This window comes from Triturus cristatus, chromosome 10 (genome assembly GCF_964204655.1).
Source record: "Triturus cristatus chromosome 10, aTriCri1.1, whole genome shotgun sequence".
NCBI classification, from domain to species: Eukaryota; Metazoa; Chordata; class Amphibia; order Caudata; family Salamandridae; genus Triturus; species Triturus cristatus.
Window position 1 is genome coordinate 376,591,147 of NC_140593.1, and position 26,494 is coordinate 376,617,640.

At 40.1% G+C, this 26,494-nt stretch overlaps 1 protein-coding gene across 1 annotated transcript in view; it reads right to left on the reverse strand.

Annotated features, from left to right (window-relative positions):
• The window catches only part of CREB5 (cAMP responsive element binding protein 5), a 1,089,524-nt gene that overhangs the window by 184,519 nt on the left and 878,511 nt on the right, over positions 1-26,494 (reverse strand). Inside the window, exon 7 of the mRNA XM_085631606.1 lies at positions 17,751-17,861. Coding sequence (XP_085487732.1) covers positions 17,751-17,861 — 111 coding nt within the window. The remainder of the gene's footprint in view (positions 1-17,750; positions 17,862-26,494) is intronic.

Below are 26,494 nucleotides of genomic sequence, written 5' to 3' on the forward strand. Positions count from 1 at the left end.
AGGACTAAATGTGTTCTGTGTGCTGCTGAAAACGAGTTCAGGTGCATTGCCCCAGCTCCTCCCCCATCAATTGGGTCTGATTGATTCTTCTGTGTGTTTTGAATTGTACTGTTTTAAAGCAGGTCCTTCGTTAACATAAGGTGTGACTACTCACAAATATATGAGTTGATGGGCATTCTGATGAGTTTTCATGGCCTTTCTACAATTACACTTTACTCTCACTCAACGCAAACTTACTCATGAGGAAAAATGTACAAAATATACGGACTTTTCTGCATCAGTAAATGGAATTCCTTTCTCGAAAATCAACAAATTCTGCAAATCAGGTTTTGTAATTTGTGAATTTAAATTCAATGTTTCATTGTGTTTTTAATGTGTTATCAAAGTATTAATTTGAAAAAAACAGTACTTTGTTAAGGGCAGTGCAGGCAAATTCTTTATGGTTCAACCACATATATAGCCCTTCCAAGTACCAAGTTAGACTAACACAGTTCAGCCTCACCGCACTGAAATGCAATGTCACGCATTATACCACCTCCTCAGCTGTCAAGCCGGGAGCGCTGTAATAAAGCATCATACAAGCTGCACTGGCAGCATGCACTGTGCGCTGCTCCTGGCAGGCTTGGGGGCTCTCTGGCTCAGCTGCACAGAGAGTGGTGCCGCAATGTAACAAAAAGTTACTAAGGACATCCGACACCGCACGACTGATGTCAGGAGGACGTGTTGAAGGCAGTGCTCTGAATGGCTACCGAGTGTGAGTTGGTTGACGTGACTTAATAGGCGAGTCTGTCTGTCCTAGCATCGGACTTGTACGACAGATGAAAAACACCAACAGGAGAGAGAAGATCATGTGTAAGCTTAAGAAAATCAGGTACCCAACAACTGCCTATATTTTATGATTGTGATACTAAATAGCAGGTAGGAATAGGACATGTTACAACGCAAACTTTTACAACGCATGCCTTTACAACACGGTTTTTACATCGCAACATCCATTACAACGCATGATTTTACAACGCATGCTATCACAATACATTTTTGGAAACTACACTTACAACGCATTCCATTACAATGCATACCATTACAACGCATACCATTACAACGCATAATACGTTTCCCACTCCAGTGAGTGCAACAGTAGGGTAAGTGTAGGATAGTGTAGGGGTAAAAATTACTATTACCCATTACTTACCTTATAATGCTTTGTAATGGCATGCGTTGTAGAGGCATGCATTGTAATGGTATGCGTTGTAGTGACATGCGTTGTAATGGCAGCATTGTAATGGCATGCGATGTAAAGGATGTTGCGTTGTAATGACTGCGTTGTAATGACTGCGTTGTAATGGTTGTTTCCCAAATAGCAGATGCACTGCTTGTATCATTGAGCTTCAAAAACTCTTCTAAAAGCCAGACTAGCAGAAAACCAACCATGGCGCCCTGAGTAAGAAAATAAAGAATAATTTTGAATAAGGCAATAAAGAACCATGCACATACATCTGGTGCCATAGGTTAAGTAACATTGCACCACTGCATGCTCTGGGCTGGGTGAAATGGTGGAATTGTTTTGCCATGAAAATCCATGACAATGTACATTTCCTTCCTTACAAGGACGCATACCTTACGTAAAAAAGTCTCCGGAGAGTGAGGATCCTAGCTCAAGTAGAAAATTTCTCTCGGCGAGGCACTTTCTGTGTGAACCAGATTCTTTCAGGTATATTGCAAGACCTTTTAACGTGCGATGCATATTTGCATGAAAATAATTATGCAAATTTATGTAATGCATAATTCTGAAACAAAACAAAATGTAGTAATTTTGCAAATTTTACCAGCACTATTAAAATTTCACCCAGGCCTACACTTGGGCCAATCTTGATTCTGCTGGGTGCCTAGAAATGTGTTGTGGAACAACAGGTCCTGCATGCACATAAGGCGTATCAGGTCGAATAACGAGAGTGGCAGTAGGTGGAAAAATGAAACAACATTACTTCTTCCTTTATGCATCTGAGGCTTTTTAATTACAATACACCATTGGACCTCCTGTTTGCCTTTGCTATAATGTGGCTGATCATTTCCTCCAAGACTTGATGGTCAGTTCAATTTTAATAAACCTATAGCTATCTTTATTCTGTTTTTGAGACTGGGATCTTGCAAGCGAGATATTCTGACAGAGAGCAAAAATACTGCACAAGGAAACAGTTGCTGAAAGACTTTTCTTAATTTCAAAGAGCAAAATAGAGATTTCAACTGAGGAAACTTGTGCTTAGACTAAAGGTGGTTCCCTGGTTTAGAAAGGATTTGTCACATTAACGCCCACAGGGAACGTGCCAGTTCCAGTACCGCACAGGTTGCAGTGACTCATGGGAAGAAAAGAGAAACACTGATTCAAGCTGAAAATGGCTGAAGCAGAGGAGGCATGTGCAACACTGGATAAAGTGGAACAGACGACCAAAAGACAACAAACATTAGTGTATCAAAATTTTAGGACACTCTCAGGCACGTTCCTGCATTACTTGTCATTCTCTAGTACAAAATGTTATGTACACAGTGTGGGATATTTCAATATCAGCGATGGCACTGCTCCATGCGGCATGTTTGTACGTAAACTGCACTGGCTAGTACAAAATGTATTGTACATCCTGTGAGATATTTTATTATTGGAGATAAAGATACGCAGTTCAATGAATCCAACTATGGCAATATTTTGCACTGTTTCCACATGTTCTGTGGAATTTCATTGTATCCTTTGCTGCACTTTACTAATGTGGGTCTGCGTTTTTCATTCTTAAATAAAGAGTGATTGACAATAGACAACCAATAATAGATTGTCAGGCATATCCAGGCTTCCAACCCTGCCAACTGCAAAGCAATAGATAGACTACACTTGGGTCCCAGCTATTTATTTATTTATTTTATTTAGAAAGATTTGTATAACGCGAACGTGACCCTCGAGGGTATCAGAGCGCTTTACATGGAGAGAACACGATTAGCAATTGGTCTGATCAACAGGCAAACATATGCGTGAGAGCCGAACATATCATCAATTAAAAATAGGCTAACAGTGGTTGGACTGGAATAAAGCCAGTACTAGGAAGGACAGTCTACATAAGAGTTTGATATCTGGATCTTTTCAATGTCATCGATATATTGACTTAGGGTAAGAACTTAGTCAGTAGATAAGATTTGGCTTCTCTTTTGAAGGCGGAGGTGGAGGAAATTAGGCGAAGGTCCGGTGGTAAAGAGTTCCATATCTTGGGTGCGATAACCGAGAATGCTCTAGCCCCAGTTTTCCTTTTGTGGGTTCGTTGGGATTTCAGCAGCAAGGTGAGCACACTTCGTGAGGATCTGCTGCCCCCTGATTTTTCTAGCTTTTGGGCCAGGTAACTTGGGGTGTTGAAGTGTAATACTTTGTGCATCATGCAAGCAATTTTCAGTTGGATTCATGCTTCGTATGGTAGCCAGTTTAAGGTTTTTATGGCTGGTGAGATGTGTGCATTTTTTTTTAGTTCCGAGGACAAGTCTTGCTGCTGCATAGAGGGAGGCTCTTAGAGGGGCTAGTTTGTATCAAGGTAGGCAACATAGTGTGGCACTACCATAATCCAGTCTGGGTAATACTAGGGCTTGGACCACTTGTTTTGGATCTTCATGAGGTGGGTATGGTTTATGTTTCCGCAAAATGCGCAGTTGGTAGTTTGCTCCTTTGGTGGCTGCACTAATGTGATTCTGCATATTTAGGTGTTTGTCTAATGTAATAAGGATCTGGCAAAGTCTATGATGTGGGGCGAGCATTTGAGGGCTGTAAGATAATTCAGCCACAGATCAATCTTGGGGCTGTTATTCGGCGGAGAGATGAGAAGAAATTCAGTTTTATCAGCGTTGAGTGTGATGTAGTTAACCGTGAGCCAGGGGTGTGTATTTTGTAGGATGGAATTGAGGAATATAATGTCATCTGGAGAGGTGATTTTGAGATATTGCTGAGTGTCATACGCGTACATATGGAAGTAGATGTTAGAGGATTTTAGGAGGTTTGCTAGTGGTTCCAGGAGTAGGTTAAAGAGAATGAGAGAGAGAGAGGATCCTTGAGGAACACCAAGAGTTATCACGTGGGACTTAGAGAGAGATTGATTCATTTTGACTCTTAAGGATCTATTTTGGAGTAAAGAAGAGAACCATTCTAATAAGACCCCTGATAAGCCCATTGTTTGTTCCAGTAGTTTTAGTAGGTTATCGTGTTTGACGGTGTTAAAGGCAGCAGATAAGTCAAGCAATATTAGAAGGCATGATTCGTTATGATCTAGCATTTTTAGTATGTCATCCACAATATGAGTAAGGGCGGATTCTGTGCTGTGATCTTGACGGAAGCCTGATTGGAGTTGATCGAGTAGTTCAGAGTTTTCTATGTGATTGCAGAGTTGGTTCTGTACACATTTTTCTAAGAGCTTTGCCAGTGTGGGGATGTTGGAGATGGGCCGGAAGTTGTTAGGGTCAGAGCAGTCTGCCATAGTTTTTTTTAGAATGGGTGTTACTTGACCAATTTGTAGGCAGTCTGGGATAGTGCCTTGGTGTAGAGAGGCATTTACAATCTGTGACAATAGTGGGAGGATACAGGTTTTGATCTCTTTGAATATGCTGGGAGGTAGATGGTCAGTGAAGTGGTTAGATGGGTTTAAAGAAGAAAGAATGTGGTACATTTTTCTGTTTGCTGATTGGGGAGAAGGTGTTCCAAGTGGCATTGTTTTTGGAGGGGGGCCAGGGTGGTTCCTTCCCTTCCGTAGATTGGGAGTTGTATGATAGGCTGACTGGGGCAGCCGGTAGTACTTCCTTGGCTAGTTGAAGTTCGTTCTCTATCTTTGTTGTTTTATCTTTGAAGAAGCTGGCCAATTCTTCGCAATTTGGCAGGGTGCTGTGTCCAGAGTCTAAAGGGTTTGATGTGTTGTGTGACTTCTGTTTGACAATTTCGAATAGTTTTTTGGGCCTATTTCTGGCCTGGTCGTGTTGAGTTCTGATAAAATTAGCTTTCACCTATCTTATTCTTCGATTGCATGTGTTCCTCATTGATCTTAAGAGCTTTAACGATTCCACGGATGGGGAGTATCTCCATGATCTTTCTGCTGTTCTTAGATTGCGTCTTTCTGTGTTCAAGTTGTCATTGAACCATGGCTTTGAGTTTTTATTGGAAATATTTTTCTGTTGTAGCGGTGCGATGGATTCCATGACTTCCTGTATCGAAGTATTGTAGTAGTCTGTGAGGTAATTGACATCCTCCATGTTGGTCTTTGGGATCAAGGTGTTGTTGCATAGACTGGTAAGTTCATTGTGGTTTCTATTACTAAGATTCCTTTTCCACTGTTTGATTTTCTTCGGTTGGCCATTCTTTGGGATCTCCTTTAAGTTGATGAGGAAGGTGATGCGATAATGGTCTGACCAATCACATGGGGTAATAGACTCAAAGGAGATAGTGTCTGACTTAGAGATGATAAGGTCCAAAGTCTCTCCCTTGTGTGTAGGTCTGTCGCAAATGTGGGACATCTCATGGTTTAATAGGAAGGATTTTAAGCTATTGACTGAGGGGTCATTTCGGTCATTCCAGTGTAGATTAAAATCACGCAGGAAGATCTGGGGTCCTTGAAGATTATCATTTATTGTGAAGATTTCCATGATTTGTTCGATGATCACCGAGGTTATCACCCGGAGGGTGATAGAAGGCATGTAAATTACAAATGGATTTGCTTTTGCAAGAGATATTGATGCTAAGATTTTCACATGTTGTTACAGCTATTGTTTCCAATTGGCGTAATGATAGAGTACTGTGGTAGATGCATGCTATTCCACCACCGGTTTTCTCTGGTCTGTCTAGTCATATGATCTTGTGACTAGGTGGGACTAGTAGATCTATGATGGGATGAGATGAGTTATTTAACCATGTTTCAGTGAGGATAACTATATCGAACTTATGTGCGAGAATGAGGTCGTAGATATCTGCTGGGTGTTTATTTGCTGATCTGCAGTTGAGGAGCATGCACTTTAGCTGTTTATTATTATGATGGGAGGCCATTTGTGATAAAGTGATTCACTTAAGGTTGTTCTTGTTTATTCCGCTGTGATTGTGAATCGGTTTTCTGAATGGGTTCGCTTGGATGGATTGGATTTGATTAATGATCAGCCTTGCTCATATTTATTCCAGACTTATAATAGAGAAGGAGTTCATGGATCTCATTGTTTGATAGATCTTGATATGATCTCTTTGGTCGGGAAGCATCATTGGGGGAAGGTGTAGTTTACAATCCCAGGTTGGCCTGGAGTGGGGTGATATCTGTATGGGTGTCATTTCTGGTTATCTTGGAGCTTTTTGAGTTGCGAGAGGGCCAAAGAGTGGCTGTGATGGAAGTATGTCTATGCATATCCTCTTAAAGGTGTTTTAGGCAACGATCAATTTCATTGAGTCGCATTACCCAGTACTCCGGTTTAAGAGTAGTGGTGGGTTGCGTCGCGAAGTCCGATAATGGTGTGTTGTAGTCAGGGGTGCCTAGCTGAGAGAAGGAGTCATTGTTAGCTGAGTATTTTTGTTGTGTATATGTGGGAGGCTGATTGGATGAGATGAGAAGAAGGGTAGTACTGGAGGTAGTGGAAAAGTTAGTGGATCTAGATGATCTAAGGTTGATTTGGTGTGGGGCTGTGGGTTTGTGGACATTATTGTTCCCTGTATGGGGGTCAGTGAGGACGTGATGGAAGAGGCCTCGTTGGTACAATCTGCTGAGGTAAGATGGGTTGAGTGTGGTGATGAATTTCCAAGCAGTCGGGGTCTAAGCTAGTCTTGCTGTTGGGGGGCTGAGCAGGGGAGTTGGTTGCAATATTCCTAATAGAGATCTCAATCTTTGATTGGGAGGATGGTTCTGGAGAGATGGTGGTGGCCTCGGGGTGGGTCGGCAATCCCCAGTGACTGGAATTGAGTTGGGAGTAGCCATGTGCGCTAAGGAGGATGAGGGTGTTCCATCATGCACGTTAGGGCGTTAGCTATCTATGCTGTTACTCTTTTTTATATTATATGATGTATTATCTTATCTTATAATGCATGGCTACCACCCAACAGGGATTCTTGGTGGCAAGACCCCATCCTATGAGCTGGATCTTTAGAGTTAACACTGATATATTAACTCCATTGCAATATTAAAGCAAGCCCAAACGGACTAGTGACTGTTCAGTTGCCCTGCACATATTGGAATCAGGAAATGTCCTGTCATTTCACAATGCCTCCATTTCTTATCCATGTGATGTCCTCACTATACTTTGGAATTATGAAAGTACTCAGAAACCGGACCACTTATTCCCTGATTACAAATTGTGCAGAATATGGCAAAGTATTACACCTCGTAAATATTGTTAGCCCAGGGTTAGGTATTTACGGTGTGTGATAAATGCCATCTGGGGTGCCTTAATCATCATGCAACAGGGTTCTGATCCTTGTGCATACTTCTGTTTGCACAGTAATTGGAATTTAACCCCCAGCTTATAATCAGGGCTCAAGTATTTGTCCTCAAAATTCTACGCTTGCTCCTAGACAAAAGAGATAATTCTTAAGACTCTGTACCTTTTTGACAAGTCACACACCTCTTACTGACTTCTCAATTTCCGGCCAACTCTGTACATGATCTTGAATCACACTTTGGGCCTCTGACCCTATACATCACTCCAATCACCATAGCTAGTTTCACACTCTACAGTTACCCACATAAATGCATGCACAGTCCTTCATTTAGGGACAACATCCATGTTTTCCTGGTCTCCGTTTGACAGTGGGCATGGTATCTCCTGGAAACTGCAACACATATCACCTCAAACCACTGGTAATGTAGGGCCAATCACATTCCTAGAACCAATCCCAACATCTGCCTACAAAGTAACTGGTACAGGTCCTTTCTACCCACGGGAGAAGACTGTGGTGTTGTCCTGACTTACCATAGCCTATACTCATCCATCTGCACCACCAGAAGCAGCCCGTGCAGGTAAGAGTGGTGGGCCGGGTAGGGAAGGGATTCGACTGATGACGATGAGGGAAAATTCAATAAATAATTAATTGTCCCTCCTTGTCGTCTGTCGAATGCCCCCCCCCCCACCACCACCACGCCTCACCGCTCTTACCTTCCCGGGTCGCTCCTGGTCTGCACGCCATCAAATCTGATGAGACTTCCAGTTGTATTGTAGTTGTTTTATAAATTAAGAAGCTATGATTACCCACTGCGCTGGAGTGAATTCGGTTAAGTGCGCACAGATGAACACAACAAAGGATTTATTCAGTACTGGTAACATTATAGTTTTTATGCACATTCAATATTTATCTCATCGTCTCGTTTTGTATATCATCTACTATTACACACATACATTGCACTAAATACTGATAACCTGCATAAATACTGCTTTCTAGGTCATGGGCTAATCTGGAAGATTCATATGACCAAAAAAGCCTAGTCTGACTGGATCAAATTCAAACTGACACCAGGCTTTGACTAGATAGACTCTGGTCCCACTCTTAGCGACCTTTGCAAGTCTCCAGACTTTTGCTGCCAGTAGGCGTTTGAATGAATATCCAAACCCACTACCCTGTCTTGAGCATCCTGCACTGCTGCCTGCACCACTGCCATGTGGTGGTCTAATTAAAACAACCTGAAAGAAACATATCTAGGACATATTCTTCGATAAATATTTCAGTTATAATGCTTAAAAAACGTTCAATGCTAAAGACAAAACACAATCAGTGCACTTGGCAAGATTTATCTAAGCTGACATGCCAAAAAGTATTTTACAATGATGTACTGCAAATTTAGACTATCGCTTCATTGCCCCTACACCCCACTAGCTAGGTTTAGGTCTTACTAGTCTGTCTACCTGCTGTTTTCACAGAAATATAGTCGAATAGGAAGGGTTCTGCACTCTCTGCCCTCCTGTTGTGCAGAATAACTCACAAAGGAATGCAGCAAAGCTGGTCAGGCCTGAGGCATGGCAGAGCTAATAGCATAGGGCCCTCAACAGAACACACAGCTAGGGGTCTTACTGCGAGGCCATACTAGCTAGGGTAAGTACTAGGGCTAAGTGTTCAGCAGCCTCTGGAAGTCTCCTGCTCTAACTGTGATTCCTCTGCCACACCACAAGCCCACTGAAAAAAAGTATCTCCTCAGTTTTTGCCCTTCTCTGTTCAGGTGTGATCACGCAGATAAATGTATCGATTAGAAAAAAGCTTCGTGAGCAGTCTCTTATAGACACAGTGGAGATGGGGCGGAGGCAGGCTCATGACACCCCGATCTTCTCTCTGGACAGTCTTCCTTTCTCTCTGAGAATGAACCATGGCATTGAGATTTCCACAACGCCTTCATTCCTCTCACTGTCACAACTTTGCTTCACCCAAATTGTATCCTCATCCCCTGCCCTCTCTTTTTCAGGTTCCCTCCTCACCACCCTTCCCCAAAACCACTTATAATCTCTTCCTTTCTACTTGCTAGTCATACACCTAAGATGGGTTACCAATTATACACTGTCCCTGCCTGGTGTGAGATTACCATTTTGTGAAGGACCAGCCCATACACAGTGTTCATTCCTCATTCCCTTATTTCCTGCTATTATGACCGACGATTTTACTCATTACAGCTCCCTCTTTTTCATTGCTCATATACCTCACTTCCCCCAGACGTCTGCGGGGACAGTATGTCAATGTACAATACTATACAAACCAACAGCATACCTGAATTGTGTGATACCAGAGAAGAGTAACCAAAATATCGTCTGGCACAAAAATTGTGCCCTAAATATCCTTTACAAAATATTGCCCCATTGGACCAAATAATCAAAAATCTACACACAATGTGATAATACTTTTGTAAATGACATTTAGGACAAAATATTTTTGTCAGACAATATTTTTATTAATGATATTCTGATAGACAACCAACTGAACATAACATTTTATCCAGAAGAAATTCTAATTTTTCATTCTTGCTTCTTCTGCTGTTATTTCCTCAGCTTGCCTCCTCATTAGAAAGAAAAAGAATGGGAGTCACTATCGGGCATAGATAATCACATCAGTCACAGTCATCCAGTTTACTTGCCAGCCTTCAAGACAATATTTCGTTCTTTAAAGATTTTTAGAGAGGAGAAATCCATCCTATACCCTTGTCAATATAGAGGAGGTCCATCCTTCACCCTTGTCAAGATGGATTTAGAAGCCGGGCTGGGACAATAGAGCAATGTTTAAATTTGACCCGGATTATTGGGAAGTACACTGTGCCAGGCAATCCCCCTTGTATCTGGCATTCGTGGATTTGACCTCAGTGTTTGACTCTGTAAACCGTTCAAAGCTGAGGTCAAACCTTCTATTATATGGGAGGGATGAAGCACAGGTGCACCTTTTAGCTTATTTGCACAGGGACATGAAGGCAAGAGTTAGAATCAATACCCACGGGAGGTTTGTAAAGATATAGGTGCCGATTAGGATCCTGGAAAAACCGGGTACGAACCATCGGTCGGAGCGTTTTCTCCGTCAGACTCGTACCCGGGACAAAAACATTACAAACATGGAAGTACGATTCGCACGGAAACACCATTTCCGTACGAGTCGTACAAAACACCGACCGACCAAAATATACATACGAATGTGATCCGGGAATGCTCCGACGTGACGTCGGGACGCTTTCAGGCAGCGTTTCACGACCCAGGAAGTACGAATCGAACCGACAGCAGTCCGGACGGCAATATTTTTACGGCACCCAAAAAGTGCCGGAAAAGCGAAGTACGCCGCGAAACGACCAGATTAGGAGGCCCGGTACGCGCCGTACCCCCCCCCCCCCAGCCCTCGTGAGTACGCGCCGAACCCCCTGTGTATGTACACCCGTGTACGTACGAGTCGTACCCCCGTGTATGTACACCCGTGTACGTACGAGTCGTACCCCCACCCGTGTACGTACGAGTCGTACCCCCACCCGTGTATGTACGGTGCGTACCCCCAGCGCTGGGGGTACACGTGGGGGTTCGGCGCGTACTCACGGGTGTACATACACGTGGGGGTTCGGAGCGTACTCACGGGTGTACATACACGTGGGGGTTCGGCGCGTACTCACGGGTGTACATACACGGGGGGGTTCGGCGCGTACTCACGGGTGTACATACACGGGGGGTTCGGCGCGTACTCACGGGTGTACATACACGGGGGTTCGGCGCGTACTCACGGGTGTACATACACGGGGGGTTCGGCGCTGGGGCTGGGGGGGGTGTTCGGCACATGTCTCCATGGTTGCTATGGGAGTGCGGTGCGGACGGTGTTTTTTCCATACGGTTGTAACATCGGACGCACGGGATGGATCGTACTTGCGCGGTCGGACTTCACTTTTCACATTTGTATGGTAAATCGTCCGGGGACGTGTCGGACACATTTTCCGACCCGAGGACGTGTGGGGAATTATTCCCAATGCGATTCGTATGGACTTTTTCCCATGCGAATCGTACTTGGCAGTTTGTACGGCACTTGTACGATAAAAAGTGCCGGTAAAAAGACCGGATACGAGTCGTACGGGGAAATTTTTTCCAGGATCCTAATCGGCACCATAGTAGTTCTTTGAGGAGTAAGACAGAGAGGTGTTTTAGCAAAACCTTTTTGTATTTTATATATTAATAATCTTCACCTTTGTCTAACTACTAATACTCCAATGTCCCAAAAGACAAAGATACCCACTTCCTTCCCTTTTTTACACAGATGACGCCATCCTGATGGCACGTACACCAAGTGCTTGGATTTTTGGACGTTATGGGTGACTTAGATCTGCAAACAAATTATGCTAAATCTTATATCTTGCCTGTGGCCCTAGAAAACACCACTTTTCCACCCTTTCTATTGGGGAGAACAAACTAAAACGCACTAGCACTTTTCCCTACTTTTTGATGCCACAGGTTCATGGTCAGCTCATACTGCTTATAGCAGATCCAAAATAATTAAGACTATTGCCAAACTTTTAGTCTACCTCAACCCAGGAGTAGGAGAGCTCTTATGCCTCTTCTGCAAATTTACAAGATGCAGTGCGTCCCAACAGCGACATATGGTGCAAAGATCTGGGGAATTTCCAAAAGTGCCTCCAGCCAGATAGAAGAGAACAGTTTCTGCTGAAAAGTTTTAGCGGTTTACATTTCATCATCCCATTTTATCTGTTGCAATGAATTTGGCCTTTCATACATAGAATATTTTATTAAAGCCCGACATCCTTTATTATGGTTAGCAGGGTGGAAAAATAAAAAGGCGAGCCTTACAAGAGATATTATTAAGTACCGTCTCAGTTGTGATGAAGGTCCCTGGTTAGCAGGTGTGGAATCTAATTTTTGTAAGATTGGTTACCAGCATGTATTTATGGACCATGAGTGCTCCATTGGAATTAGTAAAAAAACATTTACAGAAAGATTTGTATAATTTTGCCCACAGTGAAAGAATGATCATGGAGAGGAGGAAGTAGACTGTAGCAGTTTATCTGGAGATAACAGATAGTCCACTCACAAGGTATCTTTTTGGACCAATGGGTCTCTGGGAGCACAGTTTATTGTTTTACCATAGGTCTTAAACAACTAAATACTTATTATGCTTCCCATTAGATTTTCAAAGAAATTTTGATTCAACACCTTGTTCTTATGATGGGAGATCAGGGCAATCCACACTGCACTTTCTATTCTTTTGTGGCTTTTATGTACACCAAACACTTTTTACTTCCCCTAATAAAAAGACATAATATTAATGATTATACGGTAGCTTTTAATATGTTATACCAACTTTCTGATATAGGTACTTTTTGAGAGCGGCAGTTTGAGACCGTATTTCTATGAATACTGAATAAGTTGGACTAATTGACTATGCTGCTATGTGCTGTGACGATATGTAACAGTAAAGAGTACGGAGGGATCAATCAATTTTTTATTTTGTTTCAAGGTACCATCAATTACCCTGATACTTACAATATTTTGTACATCTAAATATATATGATTCTATTGGAACCACATGTTGTGTAACGAGGCTGGGTACAAAAATTCAAACACTCATACATTGAACATAATATATACAAGACATGGACAAATACATAATAATTACATATAAACCATAATCCCATGTATAATACAATACATATACACAATATATACAACATTTACAAAGACCCTAATTATAACTTAAACTGATGTACACTCCTTATTTTGAGTAATACACTCTGAGGTAGTCCTCCGTGCGCCTGAGGTATCACACCTCTTCTCTCATTTACTTATAGGTGCCACTACTAAACAACAAATTCAAATTAATAGGACTCCTCCTATATTTGTCGACGCGGTTGCGTTTCAGCCAACAATTTCTTTCGGCCTCCTCAGGACAAGGGTATTGACATATCTGAGCAATAGCCTCATTTTCAATCTCACAACCAGTCTTATACTTCAAGAGTACAGGATCCCCATTTCACATGGATCCATAGATAAATAAAAATCCTGCAATTCCAAATTTAAACACCGTTCAGGGTAGACACCCAAATCCTCCCTGTTTGTCGGTGAACGATCCTTCACCTCACAGCCTGTATCGCGGATCCCCGCCAACACTTAAGACGTAGGGTCCTCACTCTTCCCGCCACGCTATCGATTATCGACTGCACAGAAGGTAGTGACCTCTTTTTAAATGATTGTTTTTATGTATTACATTTTATTATGTATTTATATGTTTTACTGTATATGTAGTGCATTTATGGATACTTTGTGTACTTGAATAAAGATTTTGAACTGAACTGAATAGTCTTCAAGAAAATATTTTGTTCTTTGAAGAATTTTAAGGAGAGGTAATTTGTGAGGAAATCTACAGAACTTCCTCTTTTCTGGCAGTTTTTCTCTCTCTATTTCATGTCCTCCATTCTTATTATTAAAGAGTTCCTTGATTTTTCACCAAAGATTTTCCCTTCTAAGTTCTAACTTATGTCCCAATATCTGACAGACACACAGAAACCAAAATGTACTTCCAACTAAGATGGTTTGCAGTGTGCTGTATCAGTGGCGTAACGATAATTGAGGGGGCCCCCCTGCAAGGTAGGTGGAGGGGCCCTCTCCGGACAATATCAGGAGCTCCCCGGCCGAAGTGTAGTGCTGAGGGACCGCTTGGAGCTTGGGGGCCCCCTCGCACTGCGGGGGATGCGGGGACCTGTGTTACGCCCATGTGCTGTATTTAGAAGAATTGATATGTTTTCAATCGTCTTTTGGAATTCAATTTTAGGCATGGTGCATGACAAATAAACTGTAACTTCTTCGATAACCGTCATGCAATATTTGACTGAAAAGTACTATTTGGGAGAAAAATAACACACATCTCTGAGTTGATTCTGATTTCCAAAGCAGATACTCTTCTCAAAGTATTTGGTTTGGCCCAGGTATACTTGGATCGAAAAGCATTGGCCTAGCCCAAAATGATTTAACCAGCTTGGAACGAGATGCTGTCATCTGGCAGGAAAGGTATCACTGTCACTTTGAGGCATGGCACCAACAAATCTTTCCCAGAACTTTCCCTTGGCAATGGGCAACCTCATGTTTGGATAAATGATATAAAGGAGGTTTGAAAATAGCTGGAGTTGTCTATCGTACTTACTTTGTCTGAAAAAACGAAGACTTGGTAGTTCATGGCTGCAACACTTCACACTCATTGGTATTCTACACATACTATTGACCTATGTTCAGAATTATAGTCAGTGACTTAAATAACCAATCAGCCTTGGACTTTGGTGAACTTATTTGTCAGTTTTCTCATTTACCTGAGGTGTGAGTTAATATAGGGACTGAGACAACAGCCGAACATTTCCAACATTTGCCATGCTTTTTACATGCTTATTTCTTATTTTAAAACTTTATTTAAAGGTCTGCAGAGAAATGATGCAGAAAACGCCAATTTAAAAAAAGATGTAATTAAAAAAGCTGTATCCTTAAAAATATAGAAGTGGAAAAAGGTGGTGTACACATTTTATTTATGATGTATGGTGCATAATTTACTAAATTATATTGTGAAGATGGCAGCAACAAAATTAAAGGGTGGGAGGTCCTAAAAATAGTAAGCAGAGAAACCTCCTGTCACCAGAACAGTAGCACTGTACGGGGGCCGAGCACTAACCAATAGGAAAAAGGGAGTGGAGTGGGAGCAGGGGTGGGATGCATAGTGAACTCTGCGAGTGAGGGCCTTGCACGGGGCGGGTTGACCCCCCCATGAAAGAGAACATCAGTATGTACATGGGCAGAGGAGCGAGGTGTGTCCCCCCACAAAAGAAGACAAACAGTTGATAAATGTAGGGGCGACAATAGGAACCACAGAAGAGAAGAAGAAGAGTAGAAGGGCTGCGGGTTGCATGGGCAGGGTGCGGGAATGAAGAGTGTGGTCCTGCTACTGGTAAGTAACAAGGGCAGTGGTGGGAGATGTCCCCACTTCAATAGATGAGCAGTGAAGGAGCAAGGGCGGGTGGGTCAACAACAGTAAATTTAAAGAAAAAACACATTAGAAAATCTTTTTTTTAAACTATTGCTACAAAAATCTCAACTTGACTTTCATGAAGTCGACATTTTGAACGTCCTCTTAATTACATACATTAATTTTTAATTTGAAAAATAAAATTATTTATATAAATGTTGGGTGAGGGAGTGGAATGCCTGCCCAAGGCTGTTAATAGATCAATCTCTTACTCACCTCAGCCACCACTCAGTCTCCACATCACTCTGGTATCAGGCTGAACAGATTAAGAGCTTTAACTTCAGGCAGAAAATAGTCTTTTTATTATATCTATAACCCTATGAAAGTAAAATGGTGTTGTTATGTAAGATCATCTAGTCACTATGATGTTGTAGACTGGATGGTGGAAGAGGTTTTAGTAGTTTCAGTTAAAAATTAAACTTTGCTCACTGTAGGGTGAATCACTTCTACTGGCTACACTTCAGTAACATGCTTTTAAAAAGACCAGTGCTTACAAGCTTTCACTCCTGGTATGACTCCTATGCAAAAACGTCACTGGTAATTATGAGGGAGAAACACGTTCGGATCACCCACATGTACGCTTAAGGTTGTATTTAAATAACATTTTGTTTCCATACCAGTCCTATGAACTTTACTTCTAATAAAAGAAGACATTTTAAATTTGAAAAATAATCGTGTATTTCTGAAACTGTTTTTGCCATTTCATATAGTTTTGCACACCGCATCCTTTTGTATGTCATTCAGGCAGTGCAGGGAGTGAAAAGCTGATGAAAACTTCTTCAACAGATCTATTCAGAAGCCTGCCGAACATCACACAGAGAATTTCCCCCAAAACAGTGGAGCAAAAAACATAAAAAGGGCTAATAATAACATTTACCTCTCTTGGAGCTAGTTTTAAAATGTGACATGTCCTCCTGTTATCATCAGTGAGATTTTGAAGGTAATATATTAATTTACAATAGGTTTAGGGTTTTTATCCATTACCATGCTACTATAGGGGATTTATTAGTCGGTTCAATTGGGACCAAAGGTAGTGTAATGACACTTCCTGTGATGCCAGCAGGTGTCAAAGGTGAAAACTTCCACTGCCCCTGCCATGTTTTAGGAAATTATGTCACTGCATTTGGGAATGGGCCTGACACAGTTTAATTCATTCCAAACTGCATACCTTTATCACCTTCCTTTATGGTGGCTAAATCAGATTTGTAGTTCATAAAGCTCTAAATAACAGGCCTTACTATGTGAAAATATTGTACTAAGAACACTTTTTCACCGACTCACACAAGTTCGGGTGACACCGACACTTCAAGAGGCTGAAAATCAATCTCTGAGTTACATTACATGGTTTTAACATGAAGCACCTTGTGAGATCAACCTGCTGCATGTAACAAGAAAACCAACTGTGCTAATAAACATCTACTGCACAATGCAAAATAAAACCACTAATCTTAGTTATTTCAAATACAGCAGAAGAACGCTACAAAAAACACAATTCCAAACCAGGAGAAATTTCTCAATTCCACATTCTGAAGGATAATTTCATTTTGCTCTTGTCCAACACTGATGTCTAAAGATTTCATACAAACATATCGATAGCAGCAATATAAACTGCAATATATTGGCTTTCACATTATCATCAAGTTAGCTGGTGTAGGGCAGTGTATGTTTACTATTCTAATTCCACACCTACATGCTTTGAAGATATCGTTCAAGTCAATATCTTGCAGTCGTTATTGTTGGTGATTTCAGAGCCGATAATGATAATATGGTACTTCACAGTGATTCACACCATAGTCTTCTAGCTAACATATTCATGATGAAAACCATTACAGCATTTCCTCTTATCTCGCTCAAATCCTTATCCCTGATACATTTTTAACTCCAACTTTAATCGTTATTCTGAACTATATTCATATTAGGAAATCAGTCACTGCTCAATGCACAATTTTCACCAGAAAACAGATCCCTCCCACCAGAGGGCAAGGAAGGAACATTTCTCATCTCAATTGAATCCGGAAGGTTGAAATCATTCAAAAGCATTAAAGCAACACAAATAATGATGGAAAATGCAATGCAACTGGAAGTGTATTGATGTTTCAAGCACACGTCGTAAGAGTTTCATCATTGTCTTGGATATGCTTTCGCACATATATTTTCAGGGGAATAATACATCTCGATGGGCAGTACACAGTGTTTAAAAGCCTTCAATATTATTCACAACAAATGGACAAGTAAGATATTCATGGATAGTTACCATTTTGGCTTCTGAATGCATCTGAGGGCCTTGAGGAGAAACACAGGCGTTGTTCATGTTGGGCCCCTGCATCCCCATGATGTTAGAGTTCATAGACATCTGTCTGTCCATCTAGTAAAGCAAAATAAATAGGCACTTGTCAATCTATGCACTGTGTTCTCAGTGTATATGACCTTCCCTTTTACAGGAGGTTTGGGTGCAGATGGGTAGGTAGTCAGAGCTTGCAGTGGGTGCTACAATGATAAAGTGTTCTTTTTCTAAAGTAGGGCTTTAACTTAATGTTATGTTGAGAGATTATACATTTATGACTTTTTTTATAAACTCACAAGGAGACAGAAGGTATTCATGATACGTCAGTTCTGCTCTTGTGTTTACATTTGTGGTGACTATAGTGAGAGTAAGACTGAGTATATGAAAGAGTGAGTTATAAGTGGGAGATGAGTGAGTTGCAAAGTAAGTAAGTAAAAAAACGAAGCCTAGTCTTAATTACAATCAGTGCCTTTTTCATTCACCACCATACCCTCCTTGCTCCTTTTTAGCTCTCTTATTGATTTAGTAGATCCTCTATTTTGCAAAACTTATGAAAACCCATTGATGTAGCTGGTATTTGCAGAGTAGGGCCATTCAAGGCTTAAGATTCCGGCTGTTGGACCATTTTAAACATAGTATTCAGAAATGGCATCTACAAAACAGTGATTACAGAGAGTGCTGGAGAAGCTGAGGTATAGGGGTTTTCTTAATAGGGAATGGATCTTGTCATGTGAAGTTTTAACAAAGTACAACAGAAGAAAATATCACGGGGCTAGAGATGTCTTGAAAGCTTTAATGGCAAACGTAGAAACACCAGAGGCACATGCAGGTGTACATGTTAGTAGCAAATGATGGAGGGACAGAGAAAAGTGTTTGGAAAATGGCAAATATTCATAAATAAATAGGAGGGGGATTAGGAAGGAGTAAGGAGGGCTTAAATGAGGGGCTACAGAGGGGTTTAAGTAGGGACGTGCACCCACCCACACAAGAGTAATCCCATTACAATTCACAAACTACACTTCTTCAGTTACTACAGTCACACAAGACCTAAAACAGTCATAAGTGTACTCCAGTTTGTAGTTGAATAAATCCAGCATCACACATGGCCAATCACTGGTACTAAAACCTCTTTGTATACAAAATAATAGGAGGTATTAAAATAAAACCCCATTGGAAATATTGTTAAACTAAATTCATTTATTTTACCTTTTCACAAATATATACATTTAGTTTAATTTAAGAATAAATATAAAAAATATATAAATTATAAATAAATATGATTTTATTTGAAAAATATGTTAACTTTTTTAATGTAAAATTAAGTGTAAAGTATTTTTTAAATAACTAAATTAATTTTAAACAATTCTATACATAACTTTTAGTAACTTTTAATACATAATAAATACATATAAACATGTACTTTTGGTGGATATTCTTTAAATAAAGCTTTAAAAGTGGTAATTTTTATTTAATATACCTAAATTCATTAAATTTTTAATTCAAAATTAATGTAAAAGTCCTGTAGCATTTCTTTAAATTTTGTCCTAATTTTAAGCTAAATCATAAAATAAGTTTAAATAAATAATTAACATAAATATATATATTTTTTTCTGTTAACTTTAAAATCCTTAGCAAAGGGAGCTCTCCACCCTGATAGTGGAGGTTCCAACCAAGTGTGTGGAATGTCAAATACAATCATAAAGACACTACTAATAGTACTTTACAGTGAGATATAATGGTTTAACTGACTCCACCCCCTGATTCACACGGTGGAGACATGTAAATTTACACTTCTGAGTAACTTTATACTCGTAAATGGTGAATAGCCAAAAGTAGTAAAGTTATTAAAAAGTGTAAGAGTAAACTTACACTTGTAGATTTATGTCACTTGTAAGTTTATCTTTGTGAATAGCCCCCAATGATTCTATTATGACTTTTCTTGTGCATACATTTTCTGTGTTTTTCTGATCCATTACATTTCCAATTTTTACTTTAAAACTAGTGATTAAATTGTAAAAGAATGAGTGATGGGGCCCAAAGTTTTTCTCAGAAGCCCACCACCCATGCTGCCGCATGTCACGGTTTACATTTATCAAGGTTGTCTAGTCTTGATTACCACCCATCCCTCTTTCTTCCCCCACCCTATACTTCCTTCTCCTGTGGCTCACTCTTGTAGATTCTTGGTCATCCCTGCTTTCTCACTTTGTCATTGTTTTTTCATCTTGTTCTCCCCTTCGCTGCCTTTCCCTCTCGTCCTGTGTCAAAGTCTGATAATGAAGAATACGTTCTACTGCAACCACCGGCTCAAGTTAACCATGATTTAAAACCTTTGACTAAGCCTTGAGTCAAAACACTTGGCTTGCTGATTCCAAAAATATGCACACAAATCGTAATTTCCATAAAACTCGCAATGAAGGGCTTTATAGCATGGTCATAATTCTATTGCAAAATATGTCTCCCATAGGAGGTCAGTGGCTTTCATCTGGACAATGTTAAATCAAGGACGAAACTAAGCAGGACCCAGTTCCTGAACATTAATAAGCTCTTTCTAGGGAGGGCTGCAGCAAATGCAATGGCTTTAAATAGAATGCTATGTCTAGGTTACTTGTGAATTCCATCAACAAATCTTACCATTTGCTCCAAAACCTTATGAGGAATATAAAGAGGATATCCTTGACAATAGTGATCTGAAGTAAAAGGTCTAAATTGAGATAAGCGCCCCTACCAGCCTTGGCCCAAGGCGTTGGCATCCTAAACATGCAGAACTGGAGAACAACCTTAAACAAAGGATGGCTCGCAGAGATTACAGGACACTCACATCCTCTCCACTCACATGATTATTTCTCATGGATCCTAAGGGATAACGAGACCAGTTATCACCTGATCTGCTCAAGATTGCTCACCTTTGACTATACATGTGGGCAAAGCAATCCAGCTTTGAACAAAACAGACTGCACCTGTTATAGAGTTGGCAAAACATTTGTCTTTCAAGATGTCTACTGTGCATTGTACCCTGGCTAGCTTTAGCAAGAGCATTACAAGCTGATAAACGCAACACTGATGAATTTGACAAATATTGCACAAATAAATGGCATATTATTCTGCAAAAAAGCGGTGCTTTGGATATTTTAGTTTAACAATAGTATGCTTTTACACGATGTTATTACAAATGAACTTAAACAAATTATGCATTTGTTAACTGCTCCATAGGGCCACCATTTTCAACAAACATAAACGCATTGTTGTTGAAGAGAAATGCTTTCTGGATAATTTCTCATTTTTTCAATAGTGGGCACCAGTTATTTTAGCACAAAACTCCCATTTTAGCAGTTTCTGAAGTGATAGTTGAACAGTGTTATATACTTTGTCATGAAATACAAACAACCAATGAATGAATTTAACAGATAACGCCAGTGGGAAGATTCACTGATTCTCACTGTAGCTGAAGGGAGGAAGAGAGTGGCTGGGGTGGGGGGGGGGACAGAAAAACAGAAAGTGAGTGGTGTAGGTAGGGTAAGAAAAAGATGGAAAGCCGAGAAGAAGAGAGGGAGAGGGCGAGACAGAAAGAGAGAGCAAAATAAAAATTTTGAAAGAGATGGAACGTTAGACAGAAAGAGTGTTGTGGGTGTGGAAAAATCTAGTAGGAAAAGAGAAAATAGGAGATAAGAGAATGAGAAACAGAAGAGAAAGAAGAGAGCATGAGAGAGAGAGATAAAGAAACAAATAATAGTTAAATATTTATAAAGCTAAGCATACAAAATACATGGAACGGTAGACTGCACTCAAAATGAACCACCTAATTTCATACTACTTTATTTGTATTTTCTAATTCTCGTCATTACTATGAATAAGCACTAGGTGAGTCAAGTTGCTTGCATTCCTGCTTCACACAGCCGTCGCTCCTCCACAATGAAGATACCACAAACATGATGTGTGCTGGGGATTATGAAATATGAGCCCACATTTCCCTCCTGGTTTCTACTGACTAAAACAAATCCACCCCACCTTTTTTTTTTTTAGCAGTGTATCTCTGAGGAAATCTGGATTGGTATCGCAATGCAGTTCTTATTTTATTTTCCGTAAATCTATCGAAGCTTAGAAGAATCTTGTAAAGTAGTCTATCTAAGATCCCAATTGTAGCATAAAAATGCAAAGCGCGTTTAGAAATGATTAGGTGTTCCTGCTTAAAATATGTTCTTTTTTTCTTCAGTGAACGGACACATACTTCATATTCTGTCAAGAGATAGAAATGATGAGAGCGTTTCTTTGAGGACAGCAGACAAGCACCGGGCACTGGGCATAGTGAGAGCATCTGGTGATCAGATCTACCACAGGGAATACAGCGAAAGGTCGACTTTGGCGGTGCCTTTTAAGTGATTCCTGAAGTAATAAGAGATTCATGTAAAAAGGAGCATTGCCTACTAATATTTTGTGTAGTTACCCAATTAGTCAGTCACTTGTAACGATCTAACAGACCACATTATGCGCAAATGGCCCTCTGAAGGCCTTTCCATGTAGGCTTCTAAGTATTGCCGAACAGACCACTGTAATGCCTTAGACTCTATAGGGAAATGCATTCTGCTGCTTGAGCAAGGCGAAGGCTGCACGTGCTCAGCATCCTGCTTCCCTGCATAAGTATGCATCCACTGGTATCAGGATGTCATACAGTGTAAGGGATGTTGGGACCAGCTGCTGCACTCGGCCATTTCAATACTTCTCAAACTCATTTTGAGCAAACACCCTTGGAGTGGTGAGAGGATAATCAGGCTTTCAGGTTCAGTAAACATTTAGGCTTCAAGGTTTGGCATTAACCAGACCTTATGATTTAAAAAATATATATATATACAATATACTCATTTAAAAGGGCTTTCAACCAGCTTTCTTCATCCATTGCTGTGTCATTCACATTTTGCTTATGCCCACTACAGCATAAAGCATGCGGCATGGCTCAGCCAACTTTAGCCACTGAATAACTTCACTTTTGAGAGGCTGCTTTTGGCTCTTTCACGAGGAGCACAGTCACACACAAGCTAGTTTCCTTCTGTGCCAATATTTTTTTTAAAATGTATTACTTTGATGTTACCTTTGTTGTTAGACTCTGACGTGACAGCAGGCAGCTATATCAGATGTGAGCACAGGCCACATCCGCTCTTTATTAGATCCAGTCAATGCTGTTGTAAATTTCTTTTGGAGTGCCCTTTGTTTACTAATTGACTGCTGGCATTTCACAGCATAACAGATTGCATCCATTTGACACTTTTCTGTATTAGGTTTTCGAAAGCTTCAACATTATGCATATGAATTCATAAGCACACAATTCTTCAGAAAACATTTATTATGGACTCAATCTAACCAATGATTCTTTGCTAAACCTTCCCCAGGAAGAAAACCAGCCTTTATTGTGGTTAATTGGCAGCACTTCTAAAACTTTTTTATTGCCTTCTTTCTTTCTTTCCATCCCCTGTTGTTCTTTCTTTCATTCTTCCTTTCTTTCTTTCATTTCTTCTTTCTTTCCTTCGATTATTTCATTCGTACCCATTTTTCTTTTGTTTTTTTATTCATTCTTTAGTTTTTTCTTTCATTCCTTCTTTCTTGCTTTCCTTTCATTATTTCTTTTTTCCTTTCCTTTTGTATTTCATTCTTTCAGTCCCCCTTTCCTATTCAACATTCTTTCTGTCCCTTGTTCCACTTTTCTTTTTTCTCTCACTTTTTCATTCCATTTTCCTTCTTTCTTGCTTACCTTTCTTCTTTCATTCCTTCTTTCTTTCTTCCTTTTCTTTTTTATATCACTCTTTATTTCCTTCTTTCCTCTTTCTTGCTTATGGTTTTTATATTCCTTCTCTCCTGCTTTCTTTCTTTCCTTCTTTCTTTCCCTCTTTCCTTCTTTCTATCTTTTTCTCATTTGCTTTCTTTTTCCATCTTTCTTGCTTCCATTCCTTCTTTTAAATGTTCCTTCTCTCCTTCTCTGTTGTCTTTTTTCTTTCGTTCTTTGTCTTTCTTTATTTCTCTCTATCATTTTTTTCTCTTTCTTTTTCTCTACTGTATTCATTCCTTCTTTCTTGCTTTCTCTTCATATCCTCCTCTCTGTCTTTCTATCCCTCTTTCTTGCCTTCCTTCTCTCTTTCTTAACGTCTGTATTTCCTTCTCTCCTTCCTCCCCCTTTTCCTGCTTCCTTTCCGTCTTTCTTTCTTTGTCTGAGAATCCAAGGGCACAATGATTGGCTTTTTTAGGTCAGTGTTAACCAAGACCTTTTGCGTTTACTACAATTATGTGTATGACATAATTACTTATAGAGGTTTTAAGCCACACTTCATCCATTTGTCTGCAGTTGTGTTCACACTTTTCCCCAACCGATTTGAATATGCATCAAGGGGCACATTCATTGGCTGAATTCACACTGAGTTATAGCATCTTTAGTCAATGTTTTTTTTTAGACTGACAAACTTCCAGCAGCTTCCCAAACAATAAGGTTTTGCAAAAGCATTGACAAAACAAAACAACAATTGCCAAAAGGCTGGCAGATGACATCAGACCTATTGGTTTTGCCAATGCTTGTTATATTTAGCTGCCATCGCATGCACACATAAAGGCAATATTTTTGTGGATTAATATGTGATGTGAGCCTCAGATTAACGATAATTTGACTCAAATAACAATCTACCCCTTTTTAAAACCGCAGAATTACCCCTCAAAAGGTACCGAGATGGGTTTCTTTCCTTTTGAATGTACTAGGTGATGGATATTGTTCTTGTGGTATCTGGCCAGTAATGGTGTCCTTCTTCAAGTCTATGTGGTTAAACCACATATTTTTCTACTGGGATAAAACAACAAAAAAATAACTTCTATCATAACTAGGGGTGTGAGAGTTGCTGCAGCACTCCAACAAGGGGGCCTTCTAAGGGTGTTTCTTCTGGCAGTATTTTTGTGGTATTTTTGTGGTTTAAAAGAAACACCATCAAATATTCCCTAGGCTTGAATGAGGAGATGTTAGTGGACAGCACTCCCACTCGCAAAATCGTTCCAACACCACTGATCATACTAAACAATACCAAACATTAAGGTGATAGACAGAATGAGCTTACATATTTTTTACAGAAAAAATGAACATACATACAGAATCTCTGGACCATAAAATGAAAGCCTGTTCTTGGTTGACCATCAAATAAGGTAATATGTAACTTCATATATGATGGCACCAGAAAAGTCCTGGAGATGTTATTTTATATTGGTTTCAATTTAATGACTATGAGGCCATATAACAGAAACTTCACAAAGAAGAGGACCACTGCTTTTGCATCATGTTTGTGTAACAGGCAATGGAGCAAACTGTATTTTCATTGCACAGATATGGCACGCACTCACTGGCCACTATTTTTAATATGAATACATGTAGAAAATATATTTTTAATTCTGAAAGTTGGGACTATATTTGAGACTCATTGTTCCATTTTTATCACCTAACAGATAGTTTTGGTTTCTTGCAAAAAAGGTTGCCCATAGACTATAATTATTCACATTTACATAGCACATTACACGTTATTCGTATGGAAAATATGTGTTACATATCTCAACCCGACTAAGACCGAATTCCTCCTGATAGTCAATTGCAACAAACAACACCTAGTAACACCCCGGTTTAATTGAAAGAACCAGGAAGGATTCCACCTCCAACAATGTTGCTTCATAAAGTTGCAAAGAGTCACTTTTGACCCTGACCTTGCCAAGAGGGAACACATTGCTAAAAAAGATCAAGATGGCCTGGCACAAGCTCTCTTTTGAAGAAAGTGAAAGCTTTACTCCTGGAAGTTGACGTTCTCTCACATTTAGATGGTGGCAGTGTCCAACTCCACAGCTTCCCTCACACCACACTGACCCCTGAGATGCATCAGACACATCGTCAAATGCCTAAAGAAATTCAGCCTTACACGGAGGTCACTCTATTGACTCCACCTAATATCCTACACCAGATTAAACACCAGCGGAATTTTCTACAAAGCCATTACATTGGCACCACTACACATCTGGCAGACAAAATCACTATTTCCAGTGGCTGTCAATACACCCACAGCCAGAATACTGACAGACTGGAGGTAATAAAATAAAAAAATCTAGCAGATGCACAGGATCTGCAACAGCAAACCTGATTCCTCAGCACTTTCCGATCCTAATAAGATTAGTAAATCGATTACAACAGGGTGAACCAAAGTAGAGAAATATATTTCAGATACCATAAATAAGAAAAATAGAGGTACAGAAATAACAACGAAAAAACTCAACAAACATTGACAACAGAAAACATGTACATCAGATATATACAAATACCCTGGTTATCAATGTATGGCTATCCATCTTCATTGAACAATACAGTGAGTCTGTCCTATACATAGGATTCAGCACTCAGAGATAAATTAATTAACAATCACTAAAAAGAAGAATTTGTTTAGGCGTCGACGTTTCGGTCTCCGTTGCATCAAGTCAATGCGACCATCTTCAGGACAATCGTAGATCTTGTGCATTTCCTTGATCCCTTAATCAAAGAATCAAGAGATAACTCGGATTTCCAAATGAGATATCTCCAATAGCAGATGGGGGCAGAGGTATTAGATCGATTGGCTTCTTTAGAAGAAAAAGGAAAATACATTTCTTGTTTAGCACCGCCGCGGCATCTGTCTCATGATCACAATGTGAGTTCCACGTGAATTGGAATGCCATAA